Raw genomic sequence first — 15,410 nt, forward strand, 5'->3', positions numbered from 1 at the left:
ACATCCCATGGGGAATGGGAGCAGTAACAAAGGTTTTGCGTTTATATTTTTGTTGAGTGTATATATGCCATCGGACTTGTTTTAAATAATAACATGCTATTTAAGGTTATCATTTCTTATAAAACTGAAGAAGTGTAGCCAGCCAAAGAAAATGAAGACCTCAGAGGGGTCCCATATCACCTGTAAACACTGAGTCCAGCTGACACGGCACCTGTCAGTGGGAAGGAAAGGACACATTTCACTGGAGTGACACCAGGGGGATGTTGGCTTTGCAATCTGGCTCTGCAAATCATCGTTAAAACTTGGCTCGACTTGTGATCAGCCACTACGCCTCATGAAACTCTGGAGGCACAAGGCATATGTTATACTCAGAGTATTTATTCTTTATTCTAGTTTCCATCTGCTGACATGTGTGCCAGCACATCCTTTAACCAAACTTTCTGCAGCCTGTCATGTACACCAATATTATTGTTTGTCACTTTGAGAATCCCAGAAAAGATTCCATTCCTTTGTTAGACAGCTTCCACGGCAGGTTGGAAAAAATTATTTTACAACATTCATTTCAGATATATAAAATATATAGAGCTCACCAAGTCCAAATTTACAATCCGAGATGGCAGCAGTGCATGTAGTAAAACTCTAAAATATATAATCTGTGCTGCTGAGTCGTTAAACAAGCCACACATAGAATACTGATGAGATTCTTCCCATGAACATGCTGTGGTGGTGTTTTCAAGCGCAACAAAAGTAGGCATTATGCTGTAATGCTAGCGATGCATGAAAGTTTCTACTTCACAAAGGAGCAAAACAAATTTTGTTTATCCGAGCTTTTCCAGCTTACCACTGGAAAGCACTGAACTCAGGAGTGACGTTACTCCCAGCTCTGACATCCAAGGGAAACTGAATGCAGAATACGACTAAATCATGCTTATCCAGCAGGATGGTTTACAGTGTTCTGGCAGCTGATGCAATTACAGAGATGGTGTAGATTCAGAGCTTCAAGTGAAAGCACACAAATTGCAGTTTGCTTGATTTGATGATATCTGAATTCTTTCCATACAAAACATAAACAGTTCAAGTGCATTGAAGTACTTTATTTGTTGTTGTTTTTTACTGCTCTGCGTATCAATTATTTCTGTTTATATCCACAATAAAACAGTTGTTATTGAGTTGTGTTTCTTTTAGTGATCATGCAATGCACATTTTCTTGATGAATCTCCTGACACCATCATCTAAGTTTCTCTGGCTTTGGCCAGGCGCTGGTGGTGATGCAAAGAAAAGATTAGAAAATGAAATAAAAGTCCGTAAAACATCATTCTTATATTTCATTACAGCTATTTTCACTCATTTCTCAACATCAATCAGCAAAGGTGGTGTTTAACCTGACTTCTCCCTACCATAAACTCTGTGTGACGGTGCAGCTCATTGTTCAGTGCATTCACTGCTGCACCCATCATATGTGCTGCCTCCTCTTTGCTCCATCCAAGCAGCCTTATTATATAAACAACATGCTATATTTCTAATAGTGCCAATGTGTCTGAAGCCTTTTCCTGTTGCGTGCTACATGTTAGAAAGGACATCAATGGAAAATATCCTGACCTGACTTACAAGAAAGGATGTCCCAAGTTCATCTGTGCCATCTTCTTTTCTGTTAAGTTAAAGAAGATACAAGAAATCTATTTTACAGATGTAGGTCGAGCTATGGTGTCATCAGTATAGATGAGGAGCTAAAAGATTTGCTGCTAGTTAAGTGCCTCAGCTGCAATGATAGCGTCATTCTTTTAAAGTGAGCCAAGCCAGAGAGCCAAGCTTGTAATTCCCAAGATGATTGTTGGACTGACCTTCACCTGTGGACCCGAGCTTTGTGCAGTGATTGAAAGCATGAGGCTGCAGCTTGACTCAGAGTTACAGGTTACTAGGTCAGTGGTCCTCACCTGAGAAAACCAGTGAATGTGGGTTGGAGCAGATTGTCAAGGGGGCCAGAGGCCTGTACCAGAACTGCACTCAAGTGCGGAGGCAGAATAGTTGAACTAAAGAAGTTTTATTTACAACAACACAGGGAAAACAAGGAGAGACAAACCAGGGACCTTAGCATGGCGTTATACACAATATAATGGTTAGTGGGTGGACACTAGTGTGGTGGCGAAACAAAAACCTAGAAACTTGACTTCATACACAATTCATTACAAGGCAGAGAATCCTAGTGTGGCAGCCCGAGGTACATTACATAAGCAGTGACTGGTGGCGTGGTGCTCACGGTGCACACTAAAGGGAGAGAGAGAGAAATGGTGTTAGTGGGTGCATGGGTTGGGCCAGAGATTATAGTGAATACTGAAATGGACTGCCTTACTTGGGTAGGAGGAGGCTGAGGCAGAGGTCCGAGTGGGTGGCAGAGGAGTGTTTAGGAGGTCTGACCTGAGTTTCCTAGGCCCCTGCGTGGGGTGGTGAAGGCAGGTAGTGCGGTTGGTGATACTGGAGTGTGACTGAGAATACTGAGAGGGTTTGTGTCCAGAATCCAAAAGGTGAACCTTAGTGGTGGTGTTGTGCCATAGCAGGCTGGCAGAGCAGTAGACCCGCCGACAAGGTAAGCAAACAAGGAACTTGGCTCTTGAGCTAGAGGCTGTTACCAACTTAGGTGGGTTGGTGAACTGGCCTAAATACCCTCCCTTGATTGCCCAGAATGAACTCCAGGTGTGCTGCTGGGGTGAGTGGATGGTAGGCCCGCAGCAAGGTGGGTACAGGAGGCAGGGATCCACACAGGCCACACCCAGCTGCTCACGCAGACTATGACACAGATGTGACTAATGGACCTGTGGTGTATTTTTCTTTGTAAGTGTTGTAGCCATGAACGATGACTGATTAGGAGTAGATGGTTGGACTTTTTGGAAGAATGTGAAACATTTTGGAAACATTGGGATAACACTGGTTGGTTACGCACACAAGTGCAGGAACAAGCCTATGCTGTATATGTCTAGTAGATTTAAACAGGCTGGCAGAATCATTTTCCTTTCTCTCTGTATCTCTCTTTTGGTCAGATGAGAGAACAGCTGACTGGCCTTGTGGTAATGAGCCCCCAGCGAGGACCTGTCCCAGTGGGAGCGAGTGTAAAGTGTACTGGACCGGACCCAACTTTGGTATTACCAACTTCGACAACATCCTTTTCGCAGTGCTTACAGTCTTCCAGTGCATTACCATGGAGGGCTGGGTGGACATCCTTTACAGCGTGAGTCTATCCACACTAAAACTTTGAACATCCACTTATTTGTTATATTATCCACAGAGATGTTATTTTTCCTCATTCTTCATCAACTTTTCCAGTTTTATTATCTCCATATTTTTATCTCTCTGTTTTGATAATGATATCAGGACATGTATTTTGCTGATCTGAAGAGCATGAACCCTTGTTCTAATTCTATGCACTGATCACAATAGTTTTATACTGTAGATACTTGTGGCTTGACTTCATTTCTTGTTCTATTTTTGCATTGAGATAAACCATGAAAGTGCATGAATCTCATGACCTTTCCTCTAGCACTTCCCTCAGTGCAACCTTTACAGTGTTGGCCTACCACTGGAGGTTAAGGTTAGACGAGCAGAATCATGCTGTTTTTAGCTTGTTTACCTGGCAGAACTTTAAATTTTCTGAAAAAAAAATTGTGCTTTGGGTCTGTGTGACCTGTTTCCTCCACACTCACATGGAGCACACATTGACACCTGGAACCACGAAGGTATTTCACATTGATTCATTCATAAAACTTGCAGACTTTGGACTACTTCATCTTTGACCATGCCTTTTTGTATGCATACTGTAAAACAATTGCTCAAATGTTGAACAAGTAAACAGGGGTCCGCTTCAGTGTGTCAGTGTCAGTCTAGGTTTCTGTTTGTATGGTAGTGTCACTGTTCAGTGTTAGTGTCCCTGTGCATTCACATCCACAGAATACGAGTCAGTCTGTTTCTTTTAAACGGAAACAGGAAAAAAGTCTTACGCTTCAACGCTTCATAAAAAAGACCAGCCCCCAAACAAATTAGAAGTTAAATGACCATAAATGAAATGAGAGAAGAGCTTAAAGAAGAATGTTGTCCACTCACTGGTGTTTATCTCCGATTGGTTATGATAAAGCAATCAGCAGTAACAAGTAAGTACGTAATGGAAAAATACATAAAAATTATCAGTCGTGTTGAAGAGATTGTTCAACCCAAAGAGAGACAGAGAACCAGAGTGCACTTGAGTGGAGTCAGAAAGTCACTTAAATTAAAAGATGCAAAGCGCTGCACACTGATGGCAGGAAAAAAATGTCTCAAAATGAGAAAAGAGTAAGCGAGAGAAAACGTGAGATATCCAACAACAATCTGACAAAGGTTGAGACAGACTAAAAGCAAACACACATGGAGGGAAGGACAGTAAGGAGTCTGTAAACTAAATCAGGCAGTAATGAGAGCAGAAAACTGGAAGGGAAAAGCCAGACAGAGGGAAACACAAGCAGGCACAATAAAAAGAAAAAAACACTTAGCAAAACAAGAGCTGGATATACAAATAAAAAATAACAAACACTAAGGACAATTACATGGATAATATAAATCTGTGAATCATGTTATTCGAGATGCTCTTTCTTCTTATGACGTTTTCAGTCCTGCTAAGGGAACACGAGGCACTCCCAGGTCAGACAAGATATATAATCTCACCAGCGAGTTCTGGGTCTATACTGCGGGGCCTCCTCCCTTTGGGCATGCCCACAAAGGGAGACATCCCGATCATATACCCAAACCACCTCAGCTGGCTTTTCAGTGGGAAGGAGTGAGTCTAGTTTGAGCTCCCTCAGGATGTCTAGGAGTACGTGATGTGAAATAGAGTAGTGGCACTAACATTGCAGTATACGACAAATGAAAGACATAAAAATCAGAGAGGAAGCTTTTTAAATTACAGGCTGTGGTCTGCAAAGCAAGTAGAAAAATGTGATATTTTTATTGGAATACCAGTTAAAGCATAAAGATGTGATCAATTGTGGCTGGAAGGAAAGGGAAAGATAAGCAATTTGGTTGGCATATTGAAAATTAAAGACTCACCCAAGATTCATTATGCACATTCACAAACATCACAGAAGAAACAACAACACTGGCTGTTTTTTCCAAAAGAAAGCGGCTGTAAATTTACTCTGTGGTTTTATTTTAGGGCATGAAGATGCCTCTTTCTCCCAGAGCCTTCTTAATTCTGTCAAACATAAATCTTAGATTTATTTTCTGTTTGTTTGTTGTGATGCAAAGACACATTTTCCACAGCTGGAGCCACCAGAGCACATTAAAGGATGAGAGGAAACATAAGAAAAGAGGGAGCCTAAATGTCACGTAACATTCTGTGCTTGGACTCAAAACAGAGATTTCTTGTGTCTTAGACAACTGGGTCACTGGGTTAAACCCCTCCAGCCTTTTAAGTTTCTAGTACTTTTCGTTTCTATCATAGACCCAGACAGTTTTGTTATCTAAACTCCAGCACCTCTTTTTTTTTTCAGTGCAGACAAAAGCGTGATAGTGCCTTGTGAAAACACACGATGCTAGAATTCAAGAGAAAAGATTCCCTAAAGGATGCGGGCTGTTCAGCCAAGCAGAATTAGGAAATAGCAACATGTCTGGGCCGATGTGGCAATGTCCATTTTTATCCAGAGCTTCTTGTTTTTTATTATTTTAACCCAATTAAAAACTGTAAACCAAAGTATCATTTATTGCAGTAGTAGTACTTACCAAATGTTGGGGATTTAGATGATTAAAGTTGCAGCTGCATGTCTTTAACTAAAGAGACATTCAGCTGCCCTGTATTGTGGTTTAATTCACAGTTCAAATTTCTTTGCATCTTAGTAATTAGCAGGGACATTATGGTTTGGTTTGGTTAGGTTATTTAAAGGTTTTTGAGCAGAATTACACACAGTAATGTACAGATTTGCATTAAAAAAAATTACCAGACAAAATGACCTCCAAATCTGAGGCCATGGTTCTCAGCCGGAAAAGGGTGGAGTGCCCACTCCGGGTCAGGGATGAGTTCCTGCCCCAAGTGGAGGAGTTCAAGTATCTCGGGGTCTTGTTCGCGAGTGATGGGAGAAGGGAGCCGGAGATCAACAGACGGTCCGTCACGGTGAAGAGAGAGCTGAGTGTAAAAGCGAAGCTCTCAATTTACCGGTCGATCTACGTCCCTCCCTCACCTATGGCCACGAGCTGTGGGTAGTGACCGTAAGAACGAGATCGCGGATACAAGCGGCGGAAATGAGCTTCCTCCGAAGGGTGGCTGGCCTCTCCCTTAGAGATAGGGTGAGAAGTTCAGCCATCCAGGAGGGGCTCAGAGTAGAGCCGCTGCTGCTCCACATCGAAAGGAACCAGCTGAGGTGGTTTGGGCATCTGACAAGGATGCCTCCTGGGCGCCTCCTGGGTGCGGTGTTCCAGGCATGTCCCACCGGGAGGAGGCCCCAGGGCAGACCCAGGACACGCTGGAGAGATTATATATCTTGGCTGGCCTGGGAACGCCTTGGTGTTCCCCCGGATAAGCTGGAGGAGGTGGCTGGGGAGAGGGAGGTCTGGGCTTCTCTGCTTAGGCTGCTGGTCCCGTTACCTGGCCCCGGATAAAGCGGATGAAGATGGATGGATGGAAATCACCAGACATTAGGCGTGCCACAAATTAAAAGTAATTAGCTGAACTGCAGAAGGATTCTATATCATTAAAGATACAAAAAAGCAGGACATTATGTATCATTTTCATGCAAACCAAACTGAAACTGGAAAAATTAGGAGATCGTGTTCTCCAAAAGTATCACAAACTAATCTGGATGCACAGAGACTCATGTCAGACTGCTCATGTTAGATATTGTCTAATTTTTGTTTCCATGAATATTTCCCAGTTACATGCAAGCCTGTCTTAAAAGCATTTTTCATTTCCCGCTGCATTCTTCCTTGTTACTCCTTTAAACCCCCACTGTGATGTTTTCATTGCCTTCATTTCAAAGGCGGAGAATCTGTCTGCAAAACTGCCACAAATACTGTGACCTCACTAAATCAGAGGGAATACATAATCGCCTTGGTGCTGTTGGTGTGATCCTCCTTTAAATGCATATGCAATGATTAGTAAGCTGCACCTTGCAAACGCTTGAACGGGTGACAAAGTGCGACTCCAGCCTGGTGAATGGCTCATACAATATGCATCTGAAAAACATAAGTGCATTTGCCCTAATTATGGGTGATTAATGATGAATTCATCCATTTATTTGCTCAATAAATAAATACAGCTAAATTCTGTTAATTCTGTTTCTTTTTCCTGTTTTCCTCTGTTAATCATCCCTTGCTCTCCCTGTGTTTACATCCTTCTTTCAATTCCCCCAAACACGTCTCCTTTGCTTTTCCCTGCCTTATTTCTTTCTTTCTTTCTCTTCTCCCACAAGAAAGCAGCTAACTGGTACTACAGTGGGAGCCACTTACAGAGCCATCTTTCCTTCTTTTCTTCTTCTCGCTCTTCCTCAATTCACTTCAAACATCTCCTGTTGCTTTTCTGGCTCATTATCCTAAGCATTGCAGCCATGCACCGCTGTGATCCAAGAATGCCTTTCCTCTCAGTCAGAACGTTTTCTTTGCATTTTCAGCCTTTTACATTTCGTTCTGCTCAAAGTCATCCCTTTTTGATACACCAGTTATTTTTACTCTGACCAGTTTGTTTTGGCTTTTATCGCTGTATTTCTTGCCCACGTCTCCAACAAGAAAATTGTGTCCATGCACAAATGCAGAATGTGCATATACCTTCATTTCATCGTCTTTATGCCTGGTCCTTTTTTTTTTCTCTGCCATTGTGGAAATGTTTGTATGTGCATGAGCCTGATTTCTGCTCCCATATTTATTGATGAGTAACTGTAGACACTCCTATATCACTTAGTGTGAAACTGAGTCACTTATTGAGATGTGGAGAAAAGGCAATGTGCTGAAGAAATTGTGTTAGAGGCTATCAACTCTGTAATTTCAAAGCAAAGTCAACTGTAAAGGTAAAAACTAACAACACTTATACTCATCTGGCCAACCTCAGATACCTCGAATAAATAAAAAAATAAACCTGATAAAATTTGGTGCATACTACAAATGTCTTCACACACTTCTGTGTGCGATGGAAATTGTTATGACAAGAAATGCAAGCTCTTAGAAGTTAGAATTTACAAAAAAACTGCCGCCCCTTATTTTTTCCACACTTCATCAGTCTTTTCTACTTATTTTTCTTTTGGGGTAGCCAATCATCTGGCTCTCTCTCACCTTATTCCTAGCATCCTCCTCTGTCACACCAACCCTCTGCATGTCCTCCTTCACTGCATCTGTGAATGGTCTCTGTGGTCTTTCTCTCAACATCCTCTGTGTGATGTACAGGGAGTGCAGAATTATTAGGCAAATGAGTATTTTGTCCACATCATCCTCTTCATGCATGTTGTCTTACTCCAAGCTGTATAGGCTCGAAAGCCTACTACCAATTAAGCATATTAGGTGATGTGCATCTCTGTAATGAGAAGGGGTGTGGTCTAATGACATCAACACCCTATATCAGGTGTGCATAATTATTAGGCAACTTCCTTTCCTTTGGCAAAATGGGTCAAAAGAAGGACTTGACAGGCTCAGAAAAGTCAAAAATAGTGAGATATCTTGCAGAGGGATGCAGCAGTCTCAAAATTGCAAAGCTTCTGAAGCGTGATCATCGAACAATCAAGCGTTTCATTCAAAATAGTCAACAGGGTCGCAAGAAGCGTGTGGAAAAACCAAGGCGCCAAATAACTGCCCATGAACTGAGAAAAGTCAAGCGTGCAGCTGCCAAGATGCCACTTGCCACCAGTTTGGCCATATTTCAGAGCTGCAACATCACTGGAGTGCCCAAAAGCACAAGGTGTGCAATACTCATAGACATGGCCAAGGTAAGAAAGGCTGAAAGACGACCACCACTGAACAAGACACACAAGCTGAAACGTCAAGACTGGGCCAAGAAATATCTCAAGACTGATTTTTCTAAGGTTTTATGGACTGATGAAATGAGAGTGAGTCTTGATGGGCCAGATGGATGGGCGCGTGGCTGGATTGGTAAAGGGCAGAGAGCTCCAGTCCCACTCAGACGCCAGCAAGGTGGAGGTGGAGTACTGGTTTGGGCTGGTATCATCAAAGATGAGCTTGTGGGGCCTTTTCGGGTTGAGGATGGAGTCAAGTCAACTCCCAGTCCTACTGCCAGTTTCTGGAAGACACCTTCTTCAAGCAGTGGTACAGGAAGAAGTCTGCATCCTTCAAGAAAAACATGATTTTCATGCAGGACAATGCTCCATCACACGCGTCCAAGTACTCCACAGCGTGGCTGGCAAGAAAGGGTATAAAAGAAGAAAAACTAATGACATGGTCACCTTGTTCACCTGATCGGAACCCCATTGAGAACCTGTGGTCCATCATCAAATGTGAGATTTCCAAGGAGGGAAAACAGTACACCTCTCTGAACAGTGTCTGGGAGGCTGTGGTTGCTGCTGCACGCAATGTTGATGGTGAACAGATCAAAACACTGACAGAATCCATGGATGGCAGGCTTTTGAGTGTCCTTGCAAAGGAAGGTGGCTATATTGGTCGCTGATTTGTTTTTGTTTTGTTTTTGAATGTCAGAAATGTATATTTGTGAATGTGGAGATGTTATATTGGTTTCACTGGTAAAAATAAATGTTTGAAATGGGTATATATTTGTTTTTTGTTAAGTTGCCTAATAATTATGCACAGTAATAGTCACCTGCACACACAGATATCCCCCTAAAATAGCTAAAACTAAAAACTACTTCCAAAAACATTCAGCTTTGATATTAATGAGTTTTTTGGGTTCATTGAGAACATGGTTGTTGTTCAATAATAAAATTATTCCTCAAAAATACAACTTGCCTAATAATTCTGCACTCCCTGTACACACTATCCCTTCTCCTTAAAACCTTAACATCTTAATCTCTGCCACCTCCAGCTCTGCCCCCTGTCTTTTTGTCAGTGTCACCATCTTCAAACCATACATCACAGCAGGTTTCACTGCTGTCTTGTAAACTTTCCTTTTCACTCTTGCTACTTCTGTCACAAATCACCCCACTCTTCTCCATCCCTGCCTGCCCTCGCTCCTATAACTGACTTGTGCACTATTCATTGCTTTGGATGGTTGATCTAAGGTATTTCAACTCCAGTCTTCACTTGCTCTCATAAAAACACATTTTCAGACACATGTGAACTCATAATTGTCCCACAAATCATCTTGGAAAAGAAAATGGACCCCACACAAAAAGTTATGACATAACACTGTTTACCATCAGGTGCTCAGTTGAGATCTGTGCACTTACATCCAATAATTGGTTGGCCAAACCATTCTTCTTCTCTCTTCATACCTGTGTATCTAACGTCTGCAGTCTGCACACCAAGACCAAACAGCTATTCTGTCCATAGTGCTCCATTAACCTCCAGTAGCTGTGTGCCTGCACAAAATCCGCCTTTGCATTCAGGAGACAGAACACCTCTCGTAGTGTTGTGTTTTTCCACAATCAGTTATGTAGTTTCACATTTGGATGTCTAATTTTTACAAATATTTTTTTCCATGATTTAATTTTGAATATTTTGAGAACCTTGCCAGACATGCCATTTCCTGCACACATCAGGGATGTCAATGATTAGAGATCATGTAAGCATATGATTAAGGGAGGCTGGCTAGTTTTTAAAGTACTTTGGCTCATCTAATTGCTGTTTTGGGGTTTTATTTCACCACTCATATGCAGTATTGGGCTCAGTGGACAGTGTTTGTGTTCCTGGGTCATTGACCCAGTGATTTCAGTTTGTTCATGTTCAGTTTATTTTGCCACATCAATGTTGTTCTCACTTCCTGTTTTTCCCGTATCAGCTCGTCTCTCATGTCGTTAGCCAGATTATGTTCAGCTGTGTACTCACCGGTCTCTCATTATCATCCGCATCAGTCTGTGTGTTTAAGTCCTCAGTTTCCTCCAGTTCTTTGTCGTGTCATTGATGTTGATGTTGTCTACGCCATACGTGTTTCCAGTCCAGCCAGCCAGTTCTATCTTTTCAGTTCAGCCAGCTATCTCCGTTCAGTCAGCCCTCCGTTTCATGTCCTGTTTCATCCGCTCATCATAATAAATTCCCAGTCTTCACCTACCTGCGAGTCCTGCGTTTGGCTTCTTTCTTCCTCGCCACGACACAAAACCTGACAGTTTGATTTGCTATCTTTGAAAGACTTTACTTTTTTCTTTTTACATCTTTCTCTTTAGCCATAAAAATACTATATTAGTATTGGTTTAATATTCAAAATGTGTTGGAAAGTTATACTGAGGTTAAGTTAAATAAATTTCCCTCTAAAAAGTTTTTTAAACTAAGAAAATATTGCATGTCCTGTTGTCACATAATATAAAGAGTTGAGATTAGAATACTGTCTATAATGCTATTTAGCTGTTATACTGCGGTACTCATACTTTGATCTTTTTAGTGGTTTGTTATTTCTAGTATTGAGTATTACGTTTCTAAGGTTTTAAAATCTAAAACCAAATTCCTCCTAAACAGGTTTTTAATTTGCATGTGCTGTTGTGGCTATATTTTCTGTTTTCATGAGGTTGCAGTGGACGCATACAGTATATAGATTCCCCTTTTGTACCTTGTGATTTTATAGTAGCTCAGTGCTTATATTACTTTCTTTAAAGTCATCATCATTTTCAGTATGCATGTAACGGTATGAAATGAGCTCTGTTTCTACAGCAGTTTGGTAAAGTGAACAGTATAATACCAATAGCTTTCAAATTCTAAGATGTAAGGCATAGCCACAAGGTGACAGTAACCTTATAAATCCACATGCTGCTCATTTATCAGATTGCTTGTAGGAATTCTGGGTTACTTTTATTTCTTTAGGTTAAATATTTCAGAGGCAGTTGACATACTGTATGTGTCTGGGTGATTATTGTAGGTTACACAGTGCAAAACTTTTCACATTTGCAATTCAAACAGTCACCATTTTTCTGTGGTTATATTTCGTGAATGCAGCTTTGTAGCTATGTACAGTCCCGATCAAAAGTTTAAGACCTCTTGAAAAATGGCAACAAATCATATTTTGCATGGTTGGATCTTAGCAAGGTTCCAAGCAGAGCTTCAACATGCAATAAAAAGACATGAGAGTGAGACAAAACATTTTTTGAGCATGCAGTTTAATGAACTCAACGCTTAAACTGAGACAGCCCATATGGAAAAGATATATATAAATCTTATAAAGTTTGTATCTGTCTTGTGTGAAACTTGTATGAAAAGCATATAAGAGTGAAAACAGATATAAGATCCCTTGAAAAATTATATAATGAAACTTGTATGTTTTGGATACTTACTAAAACAATGTATGAAAGTAATGAGAAAGTGGCCACTTTCATGAGTAATCACATATACGTTTTTACCATTTCTTTTCCATATGGGAGGCTGTTTTACAGCTGATCAATAGTTTAGGACCACATCCCTTTAAAAGGCCAAATCTGTGCATTGTCATTTTCTGTCAGATAGTTACACTGACGTATTGATAGCAAAGGCAAAAAAAAAAATGTGTGGTCGGTTGTTGAACTGCATAAGCAGGGTCTCTCACAGTGCGCCATCACTGCTGAGGTCGGACGCAGTAAGAAAGTCATTTGGGACTTCTTAAATGATCCTGAGGCTTATGGAACAAAAAAGTGAAGTGGAAGACCCCCAAAAATTTCACCAGCACTGAGCCGGAGGATCCAGTTGGCTGTCCATCATGACACTGGGTGGTCCTTACGTTACTGGTGCAGACTGCAGCCCCATAACCATCAGACGGCATCTGAGACTGAAGGGCTTCAAAAACAAAAAACATCTTCAAAGGCCTCGTCTCCTTGAACGCCACAGAACTGGGTGTTTGGACGTTGCTAGAGAGCACCAAACATGGGACATTGAAAGGTGGAAGAAAGTTTTATTCTCAGATGAGAAAATATGTAATCTTGATGGTTCTGATGGTTTCCAACGTTACTGGCATGACGAGCTGATCCCACCTGACATGTTTTCTACACACCATAGTGTGTGGGCACCATAAAGGTCTGGAGAGCTTTTCCCTTCGGTGGAACAATGGAGCTTCAGGAGGTGCAGGGGCTTCAAACAGCCGCTGGCTATGTCCAGATGCTTCAGAGAGCATCCCTCATGACTGAGGGCCCTCGTCTGTGTGGTAACGACTGGGTTTTTCAAAAGGACAACGCTGGACTTCTTCCAGGAGAATAACATCACTCTTTCGGACCATCCTGTGTGTTTCCCTGATCTAAATCCAACTGAGAACCTTTGGGGATGGAAGGCAAGGGAAGTTTACAACTTTTGTCCTATTTATCCCCATTAAAGTGTCCATGCAATAAACTGATGATGGCTTATGTTTTTCATGCAGTCTTTGTGACAGTGTAACATGTTACACTGTCACATATAAGGGAATAAAAAATTGACCTCTCACTGCAAAAAAACAAAGAAAGTCTCAGGACTCTAAAAATGGGGGATCAATTGCAGAATAAAGTAAGCTGGCAATTTAAATGTGGTTTATCAAAAATAAATAAACCAACAGAAAAACAGAAGGCATTTAAAGACGGTGTGGCAGGTTGTCAGGCAAACAAAACCAGATGGTAGGGTAAAGGTTGTGGCAAAAACAAGTAATCTAAGCAAAGAGACAGAAAAACAAGGCTGGAGAGTTTTATGGAAACACACAAAAAACAATCTGGAAGGGACCTGAAAGTTCTAAAGCGTAATATTCATTTAAGGTGTACTCATGCAAGGTAATCCAACTGTGCCCAAACATATTTGCCGTCGCCTGGCCTGTTTGAAGGGGTGGGTATGGGTGTGGTTCAGTTAGGCCTCAGTCACACTGGCGTAGAGACTAGTTCGTGACGCTCTGACAACCTCTGTTCAATGGGGAAAAAATGTGTAATCCCTGATGGACTGCCAAGTGGTTACTGGAGGTCAAGGGCCAAAAAAGTCACAAAGATACAACTGCATGGTAGACCCTTCAAACACCTGCCAAGTGCTCTCCAAGCAGCTGTGTAACTTTGAGGGCTGTGGCACAAACTGGAAACTGAGACGATTCACTTCAAAGTCAAATGTGCATCACAGCTAAAACCAAAAGTATTTCAACTTTTACTTTGTACCCAGTCTGCATTGCACTCTTTGCAGTTTCACAACAGCTTAGGGAATAGTTAACAAGTTGCAGACACATCACTGTCTTCCATACAAACTACAAAATCAACAGATTTCCCATGCAATAGCCTCTATACGACCAATTTCACCTAACAGCAAGCAACTTCCTGCAACTCCTCACCAACCAGTAGTGAAATAAACGTTTTTTTTTCTTAGCAACCTGTGATTACTATGCGTTCACTGAATGATCTCTAGGCCTGCATGATTGGGGCTTAGCAATCAGTTGAGATGTTAGGCCTAAATCATTAAGCACAGCGCAGGCCAGGAGGGGAGTGAAGATGGCAACCATTCATTCTCTGGTAACATGGCCTAGTGAAAATACATCCATTGCACTGACTTGTTTTAATAAATCCCAAAACCCAAATCAGACCTTATATTAAAGATTAATAGGATAGTGCTAAACAATTTTTCTTTGGCTTCCTCCATCAGGCTGTGTGAAGTAGGACGTTTGATTTTTCTTCCTCCTATCTTGACCAGAAAACTCTGGCAAAAATAATTTTAAATCTCGAGTGCTTTTTCTGTGATTAAATAAAGGTTAAATAAATAAAATATAATGAGCCGATCGAGTGGTAGCAACAGTCAAGAGGATCGGGCCACTGGGAGCTAAAGAAAATGTATAAAGATTTCATAAAGTACTGTTGCTGCAGTTGAACCAAAGGAATTATGGTGGGAGATAATTCTTAACGCTTTATTCACTCATAGCTAATATATTTACTTAGTCAGTTGAAGTCATTGACATTTCTAACTACAAACATTCATGGTGAAGGACCAGATGTAGTTCGTTTCAAAAGAAGCTTTTCCATAATAAACTTCCCTTGTGGGATATATTGAACTTAAAGTTATGTGAAATTCACTTTAGTGAAATCTAAATGAAAATGAATTTATTCTCTTTGGTAAATAACAATAATTCAAAAAGATCTGTCTTGAATTTTTCTGAGATTCCAACTATGACTAAACAGTATATGAGTCTGGGGGAGCTGTTTCCCCAAGTTCTCCTGGAGTAGATTACGTTATGAATTACACCTAATCCACACATATTAGAATGGTAAATGGCCTGTATTTATATAGCGCTTTACTAGTCCCTAAGGACCCCAAAGCGCTTTACATATCCAGTCATCCACCCATTCACACACTGGTGATGGCAAGCTACATTGTAGCCACAGCCACCCTGGGGCGCACTG

The 15,410-nt window shown here is 41.3% G+C and overlaps 1 protein-coding gene across 7 annotated transcripts in view; it reads left to right on the forward strand.

Moving 5' to 3' along the window:
- Positions 1-15,410, forward strand: part of cacna1bb (calcium channel, voltage-dependent, N type, alpha 1B subunit, b) — a 256,626-nt gene that overhangs the window by 88,191 nt on the left and 153,025 nt on the right. For all 7 annotated transcript variants that reach the window (XM_076886301.1, XM_076886302.1, XM_076886306.1 and 4 more), the window contains exon 5: positions 3,036-3,223. In XM_076886301.1, the coding sequence (XP_076742416.1) occupies positions 3,036-3,223 (188 nt within the window). The remainder of the gene's footprint in view (positions 1-3,035; positions 3,224-15,410) is intronic.

The sequence above is a fragment of the Maylandia zebra genome, linkage group LG7, assembly GCF_041146795.1.
Source record: "Maylandia zebra isolate NMK-2024a linkage group LG7, Mzebra_GT3a, whole genome shotgun sequence".
Lineage (NCBI taxonomy): Eukaryota > Metazoa > Chordata > Actinopteri > Cichliformes > Cichlidae > Maylandia > Maylandia zebra.